The sequence below is a fragment of the Monodon monoceros genome, unplaced genomic scaffold (genome assembly GCF_005190385.1).
Source record: "Monodon monoceros isolate NGI ecotype Baffin Bay Population unplaced genomic scaffold, NGI_Narwhal_1 Super_Scaffold_21, whole genome shotgun sequence".
NCBI classification, from domain to species: domain Eukaryota; kingdom Metazoa; phylum Chordata; class Mammalia; order Artiodactyla; family Monodontidae; genus Monodon; species Monodon monoceros.
In genome coordinates, this window is record NW_021703778.1 from 151184398 (window position 1) to 151206077 (window position 21680).

General features: G+C 38.2%; 1 protein-coding gene across 23 annotated transcripts in view; it reads left to right on the forward strand.

The window, feature by feature from the left end:
• NRXN3 (neurexin 3) overlaps positions 1-21680 on the forward strand; it is a 1692180-nt gene that overhangs the window by 1516101 nt on the left and 154399 nt on the right. For 12 of the 23 annotated variants that reach the window (XR_003795953.1, XR_003795954.1, XR_003795955.1 and 9 more), the window contains one exon: positions 11362-11451. The exons of the other annotated variants lie outside the window; for them this stretch is intronic. Coding sequence is in view for 9 of the 12 variants with exons in the window: in XM_029238319.1 (XP_029094152.1) it covers positions 11362-11451 (90 nt within the window). In the remaining 3 variants the exon portion in view is untranslated. The remainder of the gene's footprint in view (positions 1-11361; positions 11452-21680) is intronic. 23 annotated transcript variants of the gene reach the window in all.

Sequence of the window (21680 nt, forward strand, 5' to 3'; positions counted from 1 at the left end):
CAGTGTTTGCTCCGAAAAAGAGAAGGCAGTCCTCCAAGGTTTCCCATGAAACCATTTGAGGACTAAGAAATCCATTGGTGGGGGTGGGGTTAGTGTTCCAGGATATCTTACCAGTAAGTCCAACCTGCTTTTCTTACCAACTGTCTGTCCATCCATCATTTAAATAGTGATGGCCCCATATTACCTGTAGAGTCAACCTCTACTATTCTCCCTCCCTTTTCTTAGTCTAAGTCTAGAAATGGATGGAGATCAGAGAAGAATCAGTCTTCTCTAGTTTTCCCATCCTGTTCCAACTCCCTCACCCTTGACCTTTCCTTCCCCTCTCATGGAAGCTGCATTATTGCATCCCTTACCCTTGGACTTGATAATTCTCCCTTTAGAATATGGAAGAGGGCTAAGGATAGATAGCAGGGGCCTGTGTCTCCCTGTGTCCATTCCAAGATCCCTAAGGTTTTCCCTAAGCAAACTCCCTTGACTCCCCAGACAGCAGCTGAGTGCTTCCCCACTCCTCCTGATGGGCCTTGATGGAGACTCACATAGGGGAGGGTGCTTCGTTTACCCCATCTCAGCTTCCCTGTCCTTACTGGATTTCCCGACCTCCCGGCTGTATCATTCAGTGTTCGCTGCATAACAAACCACCCCCAAACTTTATTTATTGGCTCATGTTTCTGTGGATCAGGTGCGTGTTTTTTCTGTTCCCGGCTGGCTTGGATGGAGCTAGATGATCTTGATGGCCTCACTCACACATCCGGGGGCTCAAGTGAGCTGACTGGGCTGGAAGGGTAGGCTTGGGTGGCTGGGGTTTCTCTTCTTGTGGTCTTTCATCTTCCAGGATCCCAGACCAGCTTCCTTCATATGGCAGTTTCAGGCTTCATCAGCATAAGCGGGCAAGCACCAACATGCAAGGGCTGTTCAAACGTCTGCTTCCATCACACTTACTAGTATGCCCTGTGCCGAACAAAGCAAGTCTCAGAGCCAATCAAGGATCAAGGGGTGGAAAAATAGACGTACATCTGATGGGAGGAGTGACAAAGTCCCACTGCAAAGGGGCATGGATATCGGAATGGGATTATAGCTATTTTGCAACTTAACTCACTAGCAGAGAGCTTGGAAAAGGCTCTCATTACAATCTATTTTCCTCTTAAACTTTCTCCCTCTCAACCCTCAAGGCCTCAAACTGAGGTTGGAAACTGATGATTTTTACTGAGGAATTGTCCTTTTTTTTTCTTTCTTTCGGATATGACATTTTGGAATTAATCTTGGTTCTTCCTGCCATATCACATTATTTTCTTTTTTCTTTTTCCCCCCTCATTACCTCTTATTATTCTGCCTTAAATTGAGTTAATGGTGTTTTAAAAAATTAAATGTCCATTTAAAAATTTTCTAATCTTTTTTTTTCTTCTATTCCTCCTTGGATGCTTTCAGATACTTTATCTGCCTTTGTTTGGGGTATTTATGATATATTAGTGTTATCTATAAAATGTGTTTTATTTGTATAGGCTATGTTCTCCCTTTCATTTATTTTCTTTTCTGCTTTGTTTGTTTTTTTTAACAAAGTCAGTTATGTTATAAAAACAGCCCCCATGCTGATCTATACTTTTCTCTAGATATTTTCTCTGAGCTGAATACGTTGTTATTTATCATTATCCTTTGTTTGTGGCCAGATTTGAAGCCATGCTGCAGTTCTCACAAACAAATCAATTTGAATTAATTTGCCAAGCAGAGTTAACGAGGCCGAGGCATTGCATGAATTTAAGATATAGTACACCAACCGCATTCCCTGAGGTTATTCCTTCACTGGGAAAATTTTGATTCTTGTACCACACTGTAGTCGTGTATACCTGACCTTTGAATATTGCACTAAATGATGCATGGCTGCCAACTGGTTCATATTTTGAAAAGCCTTGGAAATGCCACATAACCAAACAAATCAGGAGTATAGACAATTCTTTAATTAATACCTTTGTGGGGGAAGAGTGGTCTTCAAGACATATACTGTCTGATGCTTGCCTATTCTAGAAATCCTGTGGCTAATGATGTTCTAAGTGAAAGTTTGAGAAACATATTTCTTAGATGATCTTTGAGTCCCTTCGACCTTAAAAGTGTAGATTCCTCTCAAAATATAAACTGTAAGGTCCAATGACCTCTACTCCTAGAAACTGCTTTATAATTATGAAACAAAAAAAAATTTTGCAGGACTTCCCTGGTGGTCCAGTGGTAAAGAATCCTCCTTCCCATGCAAGGGACGCGGGTTCGATCCCTGGTCATTAGGGAACTAAGATCCCACATGCCGAGGGTCAACTAAGCCCGTGCGCCATAACTACTGAGCTTGCGCGCCTCAACGAGAGGTCCCGCCTGCCACAAACTACAGAGCCCACGTGCCCTGGAGCCCACCTGCCACAACTAGAGAAGAGAAAATCCCCACGCCACAACTAGAGAGAAGGCCGCGCACTGCAACGAAAGAACCCACATGCCTCAACGAAGATCCCACGTGCCACAACTAAGACCCGACACAGCAGAAAACAAAAAAATAATTTGCTTAAGAGGGACCTCAATGGTTATGTGGACTCTCCCTCCCCCTCAGCCCTCCACCTCCACAGATCCCCCACAAGTTCTCTAGCAAGAAGAATCTTCTTCAGACCGTAAAGGCTGGTGCAAACAAGTAAGAAAATGCAGTCCTCCTAAAAGGTGGGGAAATGGTAATAGAGTTCCTCGAAGGAGCTCAAATCTCTGGGTCTTAGATGAGTAATGTTCCAGGATGCTGAAGAAAGTTGAACTCTAAGACCTTGTTCATGCTTACCCAGAAATAAAGATGGGAGTCAGAAGAGAAAACTAGTTTGGGAAAAGTGTTCTTAATTTTACATTGTCCAAAACAATTTGTCTCAAAATTGGAGCCAATATGTAAAAATTCTCATGTGTTTTATTGGACAGATAAGTTGGTATACATTTAACCATATTTAACAAAAAATATGCTGATGGCCTGGGCTCTTCAAAAGAAGTCTTACCTAAATAGTCTCAATTCCCTTTGGAGAGCATTAGCAAATTGGCACATGAGGAATATGTTGTAGATATAGCGTATCTTCATTTCCTCGAAAGAGTATAATGTAAGGTGAGCTATGAGAGCCTCTTAAGGAGATCTGCCTCTGGTTGAACTGAAACGCTCAGATGAAGCTCTCTAGTTATTCTGTATCTATTGCTGTATAACAAATTACCCCAAAATTTAGTGGCGTCAAACAGCTAACGTTTATTATCTCACGGTTTCTGCAGGTCAGGATTTAGTAGCAACTTAGTCGAGTGGTTCTGTGTCAAAGTGTCTGGTGGATTAACATTACTCATCTATTGACTAGGGCTACAGTCATCTCAAGGCTTACCTAGGTCTGAAGGATCTGGTGGCCTCAGTTCCTTGACATGTGGGTGGCTTAAGTGTCCTTATGACACAACAGTAGCTTCCCCAGAGTGAGCCATGAGAGAGGGAGTGGGAGGAAGTCACAGTGCCTTTTCTGATCTAGTCTCTAAAATGAGTTGCACATTGTTAATTCCACCATATCCTATTCTTTAGAATTGAGTTACTAAATCCAGCCCAGTTGGAGAATCAAGTTCTACCTCTCACAGAGGGGAGTTTTAAAGAATTTGTAAACATTTTAAAGTCACCACATAATCCTCCTATTCTGTAAAATTTTCAGGGTCTGGCATGAATGTACAAAAGATATGCTTATCACACTTGCAAGATGGCACAAAACTAAGAAAGCTATCTCCTACAGGAAATAAAAGGCCTAGAGTTGAACATTTTCTTATCAGGTTGGAATGCTGTTATAAAACAAAAAAGAATAAAGTTAATATAATTAAAGTCCTGCTGTGAAGCTCATAAAGTATACTGTGTGAAAGCAAGATGGCACAAACTTTTTGGGAAGCAATTTAATTGGAAACTGTCTCGGGCTTAAGTTGGAAATAAGCCTACTGTTTGACTGTTCTGTGTTGTGTTGTTTAGACAACGGTTGTAAACCAGCATATTCACCAGGTCAGGGGTGGGTGGTGCATGGGACAGTGATTGTTATTTTTTAGATCCCTTGGGAATAATATATTCATTTGTAGGCAGGAGGTTCAAGGTTGGTGTAGAAGACCTATAATTTACAAACACCAGAGACCCCATATGATCTAAGCAGAAATAATACTGTAGCATAAATTTATTATGGCATCAGCAATGTTGATATTGGTGTGACTTTCCTATTCACAAGGATGAAAATGTTTCTATTTGTTGCTCATCGAAATTGTCCTTCCATACCTCCTACCTGTCCTCAGAGCTGGGTAGTGACACCACACATGAATGTTTGAATGATTGGAATTTTTTTTTTTACCAAATATTCCAGTATTCTGGCATTAAAAACATTGAGTTTGATGTCCTCTGCATGAGAGGAATGAAAGTGAATGGAAACTGGGGGCGAGTGGGAAGGAAGGCACCTAGAGAGAATGGAATCACCAACATTAAAGAGTAACAGAGAGATTGCACAGAGGGTGGATATGCAGGAAAGAATGGATCATGGGGAAGAATGAGCCCTAGCATAACACCGTGGCTTTTGCAAAAGTGGAAGAAATAAGTGATAAGAAGAAGGACAGCTAGGGGAATCTTGAGAGGATCATGTGTTAAAAGGTTGAAGACAGAACATTAAGGTTTTATGTTGAAAAGGAAATTTGAAAAGATTTGACACTAAAAGTTGTGTGGTGAAGTAAATCTTGTTAAGTTTGCCTTCTTTTTAGTTTAACCCTTCTGAATCAGGTACTGTTATAACAATAACAGCAATAGTAACAAATCATATATTGAGCACTTATTTTGTGCCACACACTATGTTAAGTACTTTACAGACACCTAGTTCTCAGTTAATTCTCACAACAGCCCTATGTTGCAGTTATTATTGTAACTTTCATTTTATATATGAAGAAACTAAAGCTTAAAGATACACCAAGACATAGGTATACTTAATGTGTTTACCAGGAGGGAACTAGACAAAAGCCAGGTTGAAATTGACTAGCCTAGCTCCAGGGCATATTTTGGAATAATTATAGAAGGCAAAGAGTGACACTGCTTGAGGAAGGAAAGCAAATTTTATAGTCGGTTTTGTTTTGTTCATATAGCATGTCATTTTTGAAAGTGGATCTTAAAGAGTAAGTTCTGGACAGACCTATGATCATGAAGAAAGTTCCATTAGATTACTTGGAAATAGTTTCTTAAACTATGAAAGCAAATAAAGATATTTTGGTCACCTGGGCCTTGTTTTCTTCATCTTTCTGGGATTGAAAGTATCCTTCATGGATGAGGATAAATAAAAAGTCCAGGATCAATGAGCTTCAGGAAGAGAGTTGAGAATAGCTTCAGGAAGAGAGTTGAGAATGGCTTCAAAATACAGGGAAAGGATAGGGATTGGTGATATATGGTCCAATTATTGCATCAGGGTAAATTGTCTTTAATATAATAGCACTTCAACAGAAATGGCACTTTGATTTAGATTTGGGAGAAGTTCAATGTTAACATGTTTGCACACAAACTTGACAAAGCCAAGGAATAGGGGCGTGATCACTTGGATAAGTGGACGTTGAGCTCCAGGGTTACATCTCCAGCACAGTCCCTACTCCTCCCCTGAGAATGAAAATAAATCACATTTCCAGCCTCTTCCAACTCCCCATGAGCATTCTTGACTGGATTATTACATTTAATTTGTATAAAATCTTACAATACAGGTATTATCATCTTCATGTATTTTTTGGAACAGATGAAGAAATAGACACCTAGATTAAGAAAATTACGCAAGTTCACAGAACTGGTAAATGTCTGAGATAGGACTGCATCTATCCTATTGAGCCATCTTTGCTTAAATAGCTCAACTCCTATAGCCTAGAGATGGTGGATCAATACTATGACTTGAATATGGGAAGGAATTGATAATATGTCTCTCCACATATATTTTCCATTTCCAAACATACCCAGAAGACATGAGGCAGTGAGCTTCATCAGCCAAGTCAGGGCGTTCGTGGGTGACCCCCGCTGCTTTCTAGGAGTAAACATCTCATCACTTTGGAAAGGTGGTTCTCGCTGGCTCCTCGAACCACTTAAGTGAGTCTGGAAAAGCTCCCTTATTTAATAATGCCCTTGTGCTCTGAGTCTATTAATTTACTTCCCCCATCTGATCAGTTTTCTACTCCAAGAGATTAATTTTCTTGCCTTGGCACACTAAAGGATCGAGGCTCAGAACATACAAATAGTTCTTTTCTCTTCGGCCCCAAAGGTGTGTTGTGAGGATTAATGAGATGATGCTTATAATTGCATTTTGAGCTCCTTGGTCAAAAGGCACTTTATAAAATACAAGATATTAATTCTCGTTGAGTTCCATCCATCACTTACAAGTGGCTGAACATTCTAGATGCCCTTCGGGTAGCACAATACTGCCCCCACCCCCCAATCTGACTCTGAGAGAATTTGTCTGGGTCAACACCAGGAACAAGACCAGTGCAGAGCTCAAAGAATTTCCCCCAGTTCCTGTCCTTAGTGCCTGATGTTTGCTTTGAAACTCACAAAGTATTCTTTGGGGAGAGAGACATTCTAAGAACCTCTGAAACGCTGTACTACTTGAGTTTACCCACATTGATTTTCTTTTGCCTCTGGCTCTAATACATAGTATTCATTCTCTGACTGTTCATTAGACCCACGGTCTCATTTTTTAGTGTCAACAAAGCAATAAAGAAAACTTTCCCTTCCTTTATTCCAGACTCAAAACAAAATGCGAAAATACCTCTGGCATTAATTTTGCACAGATGAATGTTGCTACGATATTCCTGTTAGCATGTCCACATGGTTGACAACCTTTCAGATGGTATTAATGGTCTACCTGCAAGAAAGCATTTTCTGCCAGCCCAGTGCAACTTGCCAGAACCTTTAAGCCACTCTTCCTCAGCCTAGCAGCAGTATATCATCATTACCTGTAGCTGGACCAAGAAATCGCATTTGTCGATGTCCGAATTGCTCTTTTACTTTCAGTGGTTTTAGAAACCAACTTTGTTTTGGAAATGGGGTTAGCTGAGTATATTTTAGAAGACACAGAAATATAAAAAGCAACAACCAACTACGGTCTGTTCATCTTTGGATGGTAACCTTCGTGGCACCAAATGTAATACGGTCACCTTTGGAATGGAGGCCTGGAAAAGTTCTGAGACCATGGAAGCACACCATGGAATTAACATGCTTCCTTCTGATTATTAAGAAAGAGTTGAATCATGTTAATAATAATAGTTTAAATAAATTGGATGTTTTTTCATATCCCAGGTTCTGTATATGCTCTACCTCTTAATATCCTATACCAAGTCCTGTGGTGAATTCGGAAGTGGGGAAACTGGGACTATGTGACTTGCACAAGGTCAAGTAGCTACTAAAGTTAAAACTCAAAGCCAGGTTTGTCTCCAAAGCCCATGGTCATAGCTCCTATGCTGTACTGATTATGGTTTTAAGAAAATTAGTATAACTTCTAATGAATAGGATCTATGTTTGAACCAACAGTGTGTAAAAATGGTGTTGTAAAAGTTATTTTCTGTGCAATACAAGAGTTCTCTCTATCTTTAAGTTTTTCAACTGAAAGAATTTTTACTTCTTTGGGGTCATCAGTAAGTTTCCAGATTACTTCTTTGGGACCTTAAAGAGGGACTAATGTATTGGGAAACTATTCAAGGGTCAACTTGCTTTCTTTGTCTTATCTTCCTCTGTTCTCTTTTCTTTTTATCCTAAGTGGATTAACCCACATGTAGTCAATGTGAGCTGTTTTTGCATAAAGGTTGCAGCTATGTGTATGAACCAGTTGGGCCTCAGTAATTTCACCTCAGAGCATTCTGCTCTTCACAATATTATAATTCAACAGTGCATGTTGTCTCCAGGAGCTGAAATATTTGATAACAGAACCAATAGCACATAAGCAAATGACAATAGGAGGTCAATTGTATAAAAAATGGATGGAGATACACACACACACACACACACACGCACACACACACACCTCCAACCTTTTTCAGTATAATAGAATGAAATATGGCTAATACTTTTTTTCTAAAATTCAGTTCCAAGTAGGTGAGTGTCAGATCCACATAAGTAATTTAAGAACTGTCTGTTTGAAGATGGCATTGTGCAATTTATAGATTTCTCAGTGTGGTTGAGAACTGCAATCATTACATTTTTGGGGTATAGTTAGTAATATACATATGCCTCTTTTTAGTGACATTATGACATTACTATTCATAAGGCCATTCCTTCTTGAGGATAACATCACTTTCTTTTGAAGAATTGATTTTAGTCTGTGTTTAAATGTTCATACTGGCTGCTATATGAAATGTACAACTAAATGTCATTAAGGATTTAATATGAATGTATATGGACTTGATGAGGTTTGCTAAGCTTTCAGAGTAGTCCCTGTGTTTGAATTCTGATATGTAGAAGGTTGTTTGCTCTTCAGTCAGTATAGCAAATGGGGCTCGGGGCAAATGAACTCATTCTCATGCACATGTTTCTAAAACATTTCTCACTAATGTTTGAGATAAATTAAAATTAAAAACCAACAAGAACATGAAAAGAAACTAAGAACGATGTTAATGTGGCAATTTAAACCAATTTGGTTTTCCAAATGGCCTTCCATCTTTCACAACTTTTAACAGTATGCAAGATCGCTATCCCTAGTGCTAGATACTATCAGTCTGGCATGGAAAACTTAAAACTTTTTTCTAAATGTCTTTTAAGCTGAGATGGAGAAGAATGACTCTCTGTCTTTCACTTTCTGAAGGGTCTAAGGTTGAATCGTGGCTATGCTGTCCTCCCAACATATCACTTACTGATTCTCCTACACTGTTTCTTATTTTTCTAGCCAGTACCATGTCCTAATATGATTGTCTATGGAGCTTTATGCTTGACAGAGAGTGGATGGCGGGGAGGGTGCTTAGGAGGACCAAGACTCATATGTTTGGGGAAGAAGTAAGTCAATGCAGCTTCTTAATGAAGTTGGTACACATAGAGCTGTCGGTTTGGAACGTTGGGTACTTATGATTTGGTCTTGCACGTTATGAAGAATAGTTAGCTTTATATTTGCTATTGACTTCACCAATCCATTCCACAGTGAGTGGAACAGAGGTCATTACTATACTTAATATTGTAGCCAATGACAGTTACAGAAAACCCAAAGTAATAGAACATATTCAAGGTGAACCTGGCATAATCCATTTGCCATTTCTCAATTTCTCAGTATGTTGTGACTAAAACTTGAGAGAGGTCAGAGCTTATGAAGATGGATGATGTCCCTTGTATATCTCTCTCCTGTAGGGTAGAATTAAGAGTTATACCCTTGTGTATCTGTCTCCTGTAGGGTAGAATTAAGAGTTATAGAGATACAGGTTCTTTTCAGAAAAGTGCATGTTCCTTTTCTATTAGGACTTGTGAAAATTACCCAACTTTATTTTGGATTAGTAGAATTCTGTGTACCCAGATCTACCAGGATGATCATTAAAATGATCTCTACGTGGTATTTACGTTAACAGGTAAAATTAACTTTTTTCACCATGGACTTATTGAAACACCAAGAAGTTAAGATACCTTTCTGGTTTTCCTCCTAGCTTACACCCTGTCTTTTTTTCTTCTGTGAGAAATAACATTTTGAGGAAAACTTTAAATTATATACTGCAATCCAAAACTGTTAATTGTTCTTTCCATTCATTGCACTTTATCCTTTGATATGTTAGTATGTTAGGCTTTATGCCAGGCAGATAGGGTCCCATAATGTAGGCTGGGAGCAGATCCATGGTTGCCTCTTGCATGAGCTTTTTGTTTGTTTTTATCCCTGGATAGTAAGAATAATGAGTCATCTCCTTAGAATAATTTGTTCAAAGGGGAAATGCATGGGGAATCTTTTAAATATCTCCCAATATTGCCACCCCTTCCCCATCCCATTCCTCACATAAGGCAGGTACTAGTTTAGCCACATGTGGAATCTTCTCTGCCAGTGAAAACTCCTCTGTGAAGATGACCCTGAGATGGAAGTGCCAGGGCAAGCTTCTATTCACCTGATGCTATATTCAATCCTAATAATCTTTCTAGCTTTTAGACTTCTTTATAAATGGTTTCCAAGCCACCTGTCTTGAGAATTTGATTTCACCTTCAATGTTGGTGATTTGGATTGGGCTTCCTGAAGTTCCAATACTGTAAGGCTATGAGTCAAAAGTAATTTAGAATTCACCGGTTTCTGCTTGATCACTATGAGGTTGGTTAACAAGACAGAGCAGTTCCCAAAGCATGGCTTCATTATTTTGTGATTTGAAGCATATTCATTAGGGGTATATGTTCACAACACCACTCTCCATGTCTGTGCTAATTAGACAAACCATCCAGGGGTGGTAACAACATTTATGAAAGGAAGAAAGAGGCATACTAACAGTTAAAAGCATTATGTTTGATCCTTGAAACTAATTAGATATTTCATGCTTGGAAGAAGTATCCCTAACAGGCTTTATGAATGGATGTGTATTCAGGAAGGACCTCTCCTAGGAAGGAAAGAGAGAGAGACTAGGTAGACATATAAAACCTGTGTCTGTTAGTACTAATAAAATATAGGTACTCAAAAGTCTGAAAATGCTATATCACTATATGTATAGCTGCTTTTATTTACAGATATTTACTTTGGGGTTCCTTCGATTTTAAAATGTGGAACAGATCTAGACAAAGAGATAGAGATTAAAAGAGTTATCTGTAATACTCTACCTATTTTACATAGGTGATGGGATGCCAGGCCCCCCTTTATGGAACAGGAAGTTTTTGTTGGCCATCAAGGCTTAAATTGTCTTCTTTGGCTTCCCTCTGCCAAGAAGTAGAGCAGTTGCACACACTTGAGAGGAAAATAAGGACGTGCATGGCCCCATGCTTCTGATCAGATACAGTAGAGTGAGTGTGGAACATGCATGACTAAGACACTGAGGGTCCCCTACCACATTATGAAGCTGATATGATACAAGTCAAGGGGATCATTGTTCCTCCACTGACCCAATTAAGGTGTGGTTAGAGTGAGATGGAGAAGAGTGAAGGTAAACCCATTTCTGTAAATAGCCAAACCTCTTCCCGATGCCCATCCCAAGTCACGTTTCCAAAACATACGGAGTACTGCATAGCTAAGAATAACCTGACCTCACATCTGTCAACCAAGGGCAGAGTGACTTCGACTCCACCTCCACTAAAGATAAATGGATATCTATCTCTAAAAACTTCATAAAACGCACCAAAAACCTAGGATGTTTTTGAATGACTTATTGACTTTTCAGATTGTTCTTTAAGCTGTTTTTTAAACTTTAAAGGCAACACTGATAATGAACGCTTCCAAATGGTAAAACAGAAAATCCCCTTCAAATATAACCGGCCCGTAGAGGAGTGGCTGCAGGAAAAAGGTAACTGTCGTTAAAACTTTCATTTTAAAATCATTTGATTCTAAACCCTCATTTTTAAAGCCTGCAAATAAATGTTCCTTAAATGATAATCGCCTGCTGCATAAATGACTGTTTTAATTTTCATTATAATTTGTGTCAGCTTCCACCTGCCATATGTTGATAAATCATGCTATAATACATTGCCATTAAAATACAGTTAAAGGGACTAACATCTAGCTTTCTATCAGCATGACAACCACAAACAAGAAATTCCAGGAACCTCTAAAAAAGAAATGTATTATGGCAATTTAACCACTGCATGACATTATTTGTTAATTTGTTTTAAATTACCTCTTATACCAGAGCTTTCTAAAGAAATTTCAAAAGAACTTATTAAACTTACATCTTGAGGCTGTTTTGGCTTTACTATCTGTAGCATGGTTAATGACAACAAAAAAATCATAGATTGACTCTTGTAATTTAAACTGCTTAAATAACTGTTATAAGGGGAGCGACTTTTTTTTTAACATTTGTTTTTAAACAAAGAAAAGAATGAGAAAGATGAATTTTGCCTTTAGAGTTAAACCTACAGAGGCAAATATGTTTCATAAGAAGTTAATGGTGTCCTAGTTGCTGACTGAAACTAAAAAAATAAACAAACTTATTCTACACTTTCGTTGTGTATTCGATATTTATGCAACAAAAGTGTACGTGGTTGAAAAAGGAAAGGTTAATGGAAGGCAAAACAGCAGTTTCTCATTTGCTGAAAAAAACAACCACTTTGTTAATAAAAGAGGGCAGCGGTTATACCTGATGTTAGAATTTTCTGTGTGGCTCCTATTTATTAGGAAGTGAATTATTGTCTTTCAATGACGAAAAATTTTTGTCTTTAAGAAGCTATTTACTCTGTTCGTTCCTGAGCCAGTATAAGCTACTCTTGTAGCTTAAGTGAGTTTTATTTTAAGTAGACATTAAGTGAGTTTTTAAAATATGTAGAGATTTGATTGAGTTATTTATAAATAGTAATGAGGTATATTAATATGCAACTTAAAAAATAAAGGACTACTACAGTTGTAAGTTGGGTGAAAACATTCAGACCTTTAAACACGGAAAATCCTCACTGAGTCTTAACTGTTTGCCCTGTTTTTAACGTACGTGGTCTAATTAAAAATAAATTAAGAATAACTCTAAAAAGCAAATAATTTTGTTTAGTAATCACCAGCTCATAAAGTCCCTTTAACATTAAAGATGATGACTGCCTCACTTCTTAAAAAGGAAAAGACAACTAGATGCATGTCTGAGTCTCATGTGCCTGAGAGAATTTTTTTGTTTCTTTCAATTTTATGTTAATAATATTTTATTTTACTCCATTGCCTTTTGAAGTCTAAGTTCAGTAGCATGCCAGGCATTTTCATTTGTATAAATCATTATAAAGTTACTAGTAGGCTTTTAGTTTTCCTTCCAATAGCATTGTTATCAGTTGGCTTTCATATAGAAGGATGCTTCCAAACACACAACAAAAGTTGAGTTGGTGGGACAGGGATAGGGGTGGTTTGGGTGGAAGGGAGGGAGGAATTCCAGTTTCTTAACTGAATATGTATATATTTATATATGCTAATAATATTGAAAAGAATTATTTGCAAACTGGGAAGTTCTCTCTTCTATGTTATTTTAACCAAAATTACTTTTTTGTTTGATTTTGGTAAGTAACATTTATTCGTTCTGTTGCTTTACCTCTTCCTCTGTCTAGGTAACTTTCCCTTCAAAAGAAATAGAAAATGTATACCAAAAGCCCTTGTAAGGACAATAAGTAAAACAGGGTAAATTCAGAAAGATGATTAGGCAGAGGTATTAGGAAGTAGCTGGAATCCTCTTTGGAGTTATTTCTGTCATTGGGGAAGAGATCTGGGTCACAGCATTCCCAAGTCTGTTTTCTGGCTCTGTCTGCTATTGACTGACTTTCTGACCTTAGACAATCCACTTAACCTCTTTATATCTCAGATTTCCCATCTGAGGAGAGGAGAAATAATACTGCCTATTCCCCAAGGGTGTTCTGAGGTTTAATTAAATAGTCTTTGTGCAACACTGACTGGAGACGTGCAAAGATTTAATTTAAACAGTATGTGAACTTGTCCAAATGAGGTAACAATTAATGACTTTCAAGAGGATGGGCACCCAAAGCAAAACACAAAGTAACCTGCTACAAACCCTGTACTGGTGTTATAACCAGATTTCGTATTATTGATGATAGGACAATTATCAGACTGGAATAGAGATATAATAATGGTCGCTCCTTATAAAAAACACGATTGATCATAATGAGGGGCAATAAGGAGATCTGGCATTGATTTTGAGAAATCTTGGGCAATGGTACGACTTTCTCCCGTCAGTCCCTTATATCCTTCATAGGGAGAGGGTAGTGATGATTGTTTCTCACTTATTCACTGAATCCTGCTTACCTGAGAGAGATAAATTGATCAGAGGAAGAGATGGCAGGAGACTTGAATATCCCCCTATTCCTTTAGTGCCTGCCAACTTTACTATTAACCACCTAATCTCAGGTACAGAAGGCTAGGAAAGGGTTTTAAAACATAAGAAAAGCCGACCTAGCCAGAAATAAAACATGAAACAGACAAATAAACAAAGGTCCAGATACTTCCTAGGGCATGATGGAAATCTGAAACACAGGCAGCCTCCTTCCCTATTTCACCCCACCGGTGTCTTGTTCTCAAGAAGTGATTAGTCACATCTCTCCTTGAAAGAAGGAATAGCCAGAAGTGGAGTGGTGGCTTAATCGTGTAGCCCAGGACACATGTCTTGCCTTTCTCCATGCTTGGGTCAGTCTTGAACAAGCAAAGACCACTTGTTGGAGTGAACTATGGCAACTGGAATAAAGGAGATCCATCATTTCTTTTCTTTTTTTTTTTTCTTTTACCCTGGCATCTGCCACCGCAGGCTTGCCCCACATTCCGTAGCCCTCCCTCCGCCATGGCCTGAGTGAGCCAGAGCCCCCAAATCAGCTGCTCCTTTTTTTTTTTAATTTTTAAATTTTATTTTACTTACTTTTGTTACACAGCAAGTTCTTATTAGTTATCTATTTTATCCACATCAGTGTATACATGTCAATCCCAATCTCCCAATTCATTCCACCACCACCCGACCCCCTGCCGCTTTCCCCCCTTGGTTTCCATAAGTTTGTTCTCTACATCTCTGTCTCAATTTCTGCCCAGCAAACCGGTTCATCTGTGCCATTTTTCTAGTTTCCACATATATGCGTTAATATACAATATTTTTCTCTTTCTGACTTCAGTCTGTATGACAGTCTCTAGATCCATCCACATCTCAACAAATGACCCAATTTCATTCCTTTTTACGCCTGAGTAATATTCCATTGTATATAGGTACCACACCTTCTTTATCCATTCATCTGTCAATAGGCATTTATGTTGCTTCCATGACCTGGCTATTGTAAATAGTGCAGCAATGAACATTGGGGTGCATGTGACTTTTTTTATTTTATTTTATTTTTTGCGGTACGCGGACCTCTCACTGTTGTGGCCTCTCCCATTGCGGAACAACAGGCTCCGGATGCACAGGCTCAGCGGCCATGGCTCACGGGCCCAGCCACTCCACGGCATGTGGGATCCTCCCAGACCAGGGCATGAACCCGCGTCCCCTGCATCGGCAGGCGGACTCTCAACCACTGCACCACCAGGGAAGTCCGCATGTGACTTTTTGAATTATGATTTTCTCTGGGTATATGCCCAGTAGTGGGATTGCTGGATCATATGGTAATTCTATATTTAGTTTTTTAAGGAACCTCCATACTGTTCTCCATAATGGCTGTATCAATTTACATTCCCACCAACAGTGCAAGAGGGTTCCCTTTTCTCCACACCCTCTCCAGCATTTGTTGTTTGTAGATTTTCTGATGATGCCCATTCTAACTGTTGTGAGGTGATACCTCATTGTAGTTTTGATTTGCATTTCTCTAATAATTAGTGGTGTTGAGTAGCTTTTCATGCGCTTCTTGGCCATCTGTATGTCTTCTTTGGAGAAATGTCTATTTAGGTCTTCTGCCCATTTTTGGATTGGGTTGTTTGTTTTTTTTTAATATTGAGCTGCATGAGCTGTTTACATATTTTGGAGATTAATCCTTTGTCCGTTGATTCATTTGCAAATATTTTCTCCCATTCTGATGGTTGTCTTTTCATCTTGTTTATGGTTTCCTTTGCTGTGCAAAAGCTTTGAAGTTTCATTAGGTCCCATTTGTTTATTTTTGTTTTTATTTCCATTACTCTAGGAGGTGGATCAAAAAAGATCTTGCTGTGATTTATGTCAAAGAGTGTTCTTCCTATGTTTTCCTCTAAGAGTTTTATAGTGTCCAGTCTTACAGTTAGGTCTGGAATCCATTTTGAGTTTATTTTTGTGTATGGTGTTAGGGAGTGTTCTAATTTCATTCTTTTACGTGTAGCTGTCCAGTTTTCCCAGCACCACTTATTCAAGAGACTGTCTTTTCTCTATTGTATATCCTTGCCTCCTTTGTCATAGATTAGTTGACCATAGGTGCATGGGTTTATCTCTGGGCTTTCTATCCTGTTCCATTGATCTATGTTTCTGTTTTTGTGCCAGTACCATATTGTCTTGATTACTGTAGCTTTATAGTATAGTCTGAAGTCAGGGAGCCTGATTCCTCCAGCTCCATCTTTTTCCCTCAAGACTGCTTTGGCTATTTGGAGTCCTTTGTGTCTCCATACAAATTTTAAGATTTTTTGTTCTAGTTCCGTAAAAAATACCACTGGTAATTTGATAGGGATTGCATTGAATCTGTAGATTGCTTTGGGTAGTAGAGTCATTTTCACAATATTGATTCTTCTAATCGAAGAACATGGTATGTCTCTCCATCTGTTGGTATCATCTTTAATTTCTTTCATCAGTGTCTTGTAGTTTTCTGCATACAGGTCTTTTGTCTCCCTAGGTAGGTTTATTCCTAGGTATTTTATTCTTTTTGTTGCAGTGGTAAATGGGAGTGTTTCCTTAATTTCTCTTTCAGATTTTTCATCATTTGTGTATAGGAATGCAAGAGATTTGTGTGCATTAATTTTGTATCCTGTAACTTTACCAAATTCATTGATTAGCTCTAGTAGTTTTCTGGTGGCATCTTTAGGATTCTCTATGTATAGTATCACGTCATCTGCAAACAGTGACAGTTTTACTTCTTCTTTTCCAATTTGTATTCCTTTTATTTCTTTTTCTTCCCTGATTGCAGTGGCTAGGACTTCCAAAACTACGTTGAATAATAGTGGTGAGAGTGGACATCCTTGTCTTGTTCCTGATCTTAGAGGAAATGCTTTCAGTTTTTCACCATTGAGAATGATGTTTGCTGTGGGTTTGTCATACATGGCCTTTATTATGTTGAGGTAGGTTGCCTCTATGCCCACTTTCTGGAGAGTTTTTATCACAAATGGATGTTGAATTTTGTCCAAAGCTTTTTCTGCATCTATTGAGATGATCATATGGTTTTTATTCTTCAATTTGTTAATATGGTGTATCACATTGATTGATTTGCATATATTGAAGAATCCTTACATCCCTGGGATAAATCCCACTTGATTATGGTGTATGATCCTTTTAATGTGTTGTTGGATTCTGTTTTTTAGTATTTTGTTGAGGATTTTGCATCTATGTTCATCAGTGATATTGGTCTGTAATTTTCTTTTTTTGGTAGTATCTTTGTCTGGTTTTGGTATCAGGGTGATGGTGGCCTCGTAGAATGAGTTTGGGAGTGTTCTTTCCTCTGCAATTTTTTGGAAGAGTTTGAGAAGGATGGGTATTAGCTCCTCTCTAAATGTTTGATAGAATTTGCCTGTGAAGCCATCTGGTCCTGGACTTTTGTTTGTTGGAAGATTTTTAATCATAGTTTCAGCTTCATTATTTGTGATTGGTCTGTTCATATTTTCTAATTCTTCCTGGTTCAGTCTTGGAAGGTTATACCTTTCTAAGAATTTGTCCATTTCTTCCAGGTTGTCCATTTTACTGGCATAGAGTTGCTTGTAGTAGTCTCTTAGGATGCTTTGTATTTCTGTGGTGTCTTTTGTAACTGCTCCTTTTTCATTTCTAATTTTATTGATTTGAGTCCTCTCCCTCTTTTTCTTGTTGAGTCTGGCTAATGGTTTATCAATTTTGTTTATCTTCTCAAAGGACCAGCTTTTAGTTTTATTGATCTTTGCTATTGTTTCTATTTCATTTATTTCTGCTCTGATCTTTATGATTTCTTTCCTTCTGCTAACTTTGGGTTTTGTTTGTTCCTCTTTCCCTAGTTCCTTTAGGTGTAAGGTTAGATTGTTATTTGAGATTTGTCTTGTTTCTTGAGGTAGGCTTGTATAGCTATAAATTTCCCTCTTAGAACGGCTTTGGCTGCATCCCATAGGTTTTGGATGGTCGTGTTTTCATTGTCCTTTTTCTCTAGGTACTTTTTGATATCCTCTTTGATTTCTTCAGTGATCTGTATTGTTTAGCCTCCATGTGTTTGTGTTTTTTATGTTTTGTTCACTGTAATTCATTTCTAATCTCATAGTGTTGTGATCAGAAAAGATGCTTGATATGATTTGTTTTCTTAAATTTACTGAGACTTGATTTGTGACCCAAGATGTGATCTATCCTGGAGAATGTTCCATGCACACTTGAAATTAAAGTATAATCTGTTTTTGGATGGAATGTCCTATAAATATGAATTAAATCTATCTGGTCTATTGTGTCATTTAAAGCTTCTGTTTCCTTATTTATTTTCATTTTGGATGATCTGTTCATTGGTGTAAGTGAGGTCGAATCTGAATGAGATTCTTGCTGGGTAGAGTAACCTTGGTTGCAGTTTCTTCCCTTATATCACTTTAAATATATCGTGCCTCTCCCTTCCGGCTTGTAGAGTTTCTGCTGAGGAATCAGCTGTTTACCTTATGGGAGTTCCCTTGTATGTTATTTGACATTCTTCCCTTGCTGCTTTCAATAATTCTTCTTTGTCTTTAATTTTTACCAATTCGATTACTATGTGTCTCAGTGTGTTTCTCCTTGGGTTTATCCTGTATGGGACTCTGTGCCTCCTGGACTTGCGTGGCTATTTCCTTTCCCATGTTAGGGAAGTTTTCGACTATAATCTCTTCAAATATTTTCTCAGGTCCTTTCTCTCTCTCTTCTCCTTCTGGGACCCCTATATTGCGAATGTTGTTGCATTTAATGTTATCCCAGAGGTCTCTTAGGCTGTCTTCATTTCTTTTCATTCTTTTTTCTTTATTCTGTTCCGTGGCAGTGAATTCCACCATTCTGTCTTCCAGGTCACTTACTGTTCTTCTGTCTCAGTTATTCTGCTATTGCTTCCTTCTAGTGTAGTTTTCATTTCAGTTATTGTGTTGTTCATCTCTGTTTGTTTGTTCTTTAATTCTTCTAGGTCTTTGTTAAACATTTCTGGCATCTTCTCGATCTTTGCCTCCATTCTTTTTCCGAGGTCCTGGATCATCTTCACTATCATTATTCTGAATTCTTTTTCTGGAAGGGTGCCTATCTCCACTTCATTTAGTTGTTTTTCTGGGGTTTTATCTTGTTCCTTCATGTGGTACATAGCCCTCCGCCTTTTCATCTTGTCTATCTTTCTGTGAATGTGGTTTTTGTTCCACAGGCTGCAGGATTGTAGTTCTTCTTGCTTCTGCTGTCTGACCTCTGGTGGATGAGGCTATCTAAGAGGCTTGTGCAAATTTCCTGATGGGAGAGGTTGGTCAGATCCATCATTTCTAACCAGTATAATTCAACTTTGCATTTCAATTCTCTCTGATCTTCTTTTTATTTGTAAGTAAGGGCAGAATAACATCAATAGGAAAATAAGATGAGGACCATTACAGATGTGAAGTACTGTTGTGAATATTAGAAATATAAAATTTTCTACCTGTAATCAATTATAAGCATTAACTGATTATCAGTGTTTGGCTATGTATAAAAAAGGAGATGAATAAGCATTAATATTATGGTTGGCCAACAGTTATGTGAATGGAAGGGATAGCTTGGCACTGAGGTGTAAGATACTGAATTTTAGCCCTAGAGATCTCTTACTAGGCAAATTCTTATTATGTTAACCACTGCAAATGCCTATGCAAGGCCAGGAGCATATTTATTCTCCCCTTCCATCATGGCATTTCTTTTTTTGTTGTTTTTGTTGTTGTTGTTGTTGTTTTCTTTTTTATTTTTTATTTTTTTTTTTGCGGTACGCAGGCCTGTCACTGCCGTGGCCCCTCCCGTTGCAGAGCCCAGGCTCCGGATGCGCAGGCCCAGCGGCCGTGGCCCACGGGCACAGCTGCTCCGCGGCATGTGGGATCCTCCCGGACCAGGGCACAAACCCGCATCCCCTGCATCGGCAGGCGGACCCTCAACCACTGCGCCACCAGGGAAGCCCGGCATTTCTTTTTATAGTAAGCTTAGGGTTCCCAGAATAAAGCTGTTGTCAAAAAATAAACAGTAAAGAGGTATGAGCTCCAGGCCATTACCCAGTATTATTGGGCATTGAACTTTTTGCTGCATCTTATGTGAGAAATGAGAGGCCAAAGGATAGGCAATGATGCATGTGCACAGGGCACTGAAGGAGTTGGTGGGAAAATAATGGAAATCTATTAGATCTATTTGATTGGACCCTTAGGGTCTGGGCAATTCTGTTATCATTAAAGCCAGCAGATTCCATTTCCATGCTCCAGATATTTTTATAGAGATTATTTTCACTATAACATAATTATCTGTCCAAGTCTTCATAGTGTAGTGTAGTGTTTGAAGCTTCCAAAGGGGTATTAGTTATAAATCATTCTTGACTAATATGCCCTTAAGCATTGCCCAGTGAGTGGAGCTGGGTCTTGTACAAAGAATTCCCTCTGAACAGATGCATCTTCCCTTCTCTGTCCTTTCTGTTTCGTCCGTTTTTCTACATTGAGTAGGGACTCCACATTATACACCAGACATTCAAGGATAGCTAATCACTGTGTAGGCTTAAATGCCATGTAATAGTGGTAGGGGTTAAGTGCCCAAATATCACAGCATGCCTCTATTCATATTTGAGATTATACGAAAACCTCAGTCTTTAAAAAAATATACTCCCTTTTATTAAAAAGGCAAGTATATCAGAACATTGTTTCCAGTCATTAATAGCTAAAAATATTCAGGCAATTAGATTAAGAATAAATGAAGTATTGTTTGAGCACTGACTAAAATGGAGAAAAATTCAGAAAGGATATATTTAATTCCATTAAAAAAATTTTCCACCTTTCTCCATATGGAAAAACAGAAGAAAATAATCTGGAGAAATAATAGAATAGAAGGCTCTAACCTTTAAAAGGTATTTAGATTTTTCTGGGAAACATCTCAAACTTAAGAGAGGCTTTTTAAAGTAGGAATAGTTGGGGGGAAGATAAGTTGAGTTACACTGTTCTAACCTCTGTTCTACCATCATTTCATTCTGATAGTTTTCTGTCCACAGAAGCATAAATGGTTCCCCAAATGGGAACTTCAAATAAGGTGAGCTACTCTTTGCTTCAATTCATTAGCATACCTCTATATCACTTTAAGGTGTTTTATGTGTAGCTTTTTTCATTAACACCTATCCCTCCTCTTAAAATTCATTGATTCTGAATGACATTTTTTTTCTTCCCCCCTTTCTCACTGACATGATCAATGCCTACTTATTTTCCATATCTTAGAGGGAGATTTAGTTGTGTGACTGTAATCTCCCCCCTCCTCCAAATTAATAAAGATGGGAAATAATCTGTCATGATGTTTATTAAATAGCAAGTATTGGTAGAGTATTATGCATTAGGAAGATTTCTAGGAAGTGAGGTGTTTGGTGACCAAAATGTTTATTTTTATAAGTATACAATAAATCCAAGTCTCTTAACTAGAATCTAAGTTAATTTCAGTTCATTTAATTTAATTATCAGACCTAGTTTTTTAATTCAGTGCTCTGTGTTACCTCACTGAGTTTTTATTTGCCATATATAATTCTTTTTAGTTTTCATTGTGTTACTTTTTAGGTTAAAAAATCAGTACAGTAAGTATTTATGATTTATTATTTTCATCACCTGTTTTTTTTTTCTGTCATCTACAACTGCATAACCAGGAAGACTATAATACTGCTCATCATTGAACAAGATTTCTCCTGCCTCACAATAAAGAGATAGAGACTCTTTTATTCAGGTTATCTAGGATATTCAGCTAGACAGTGG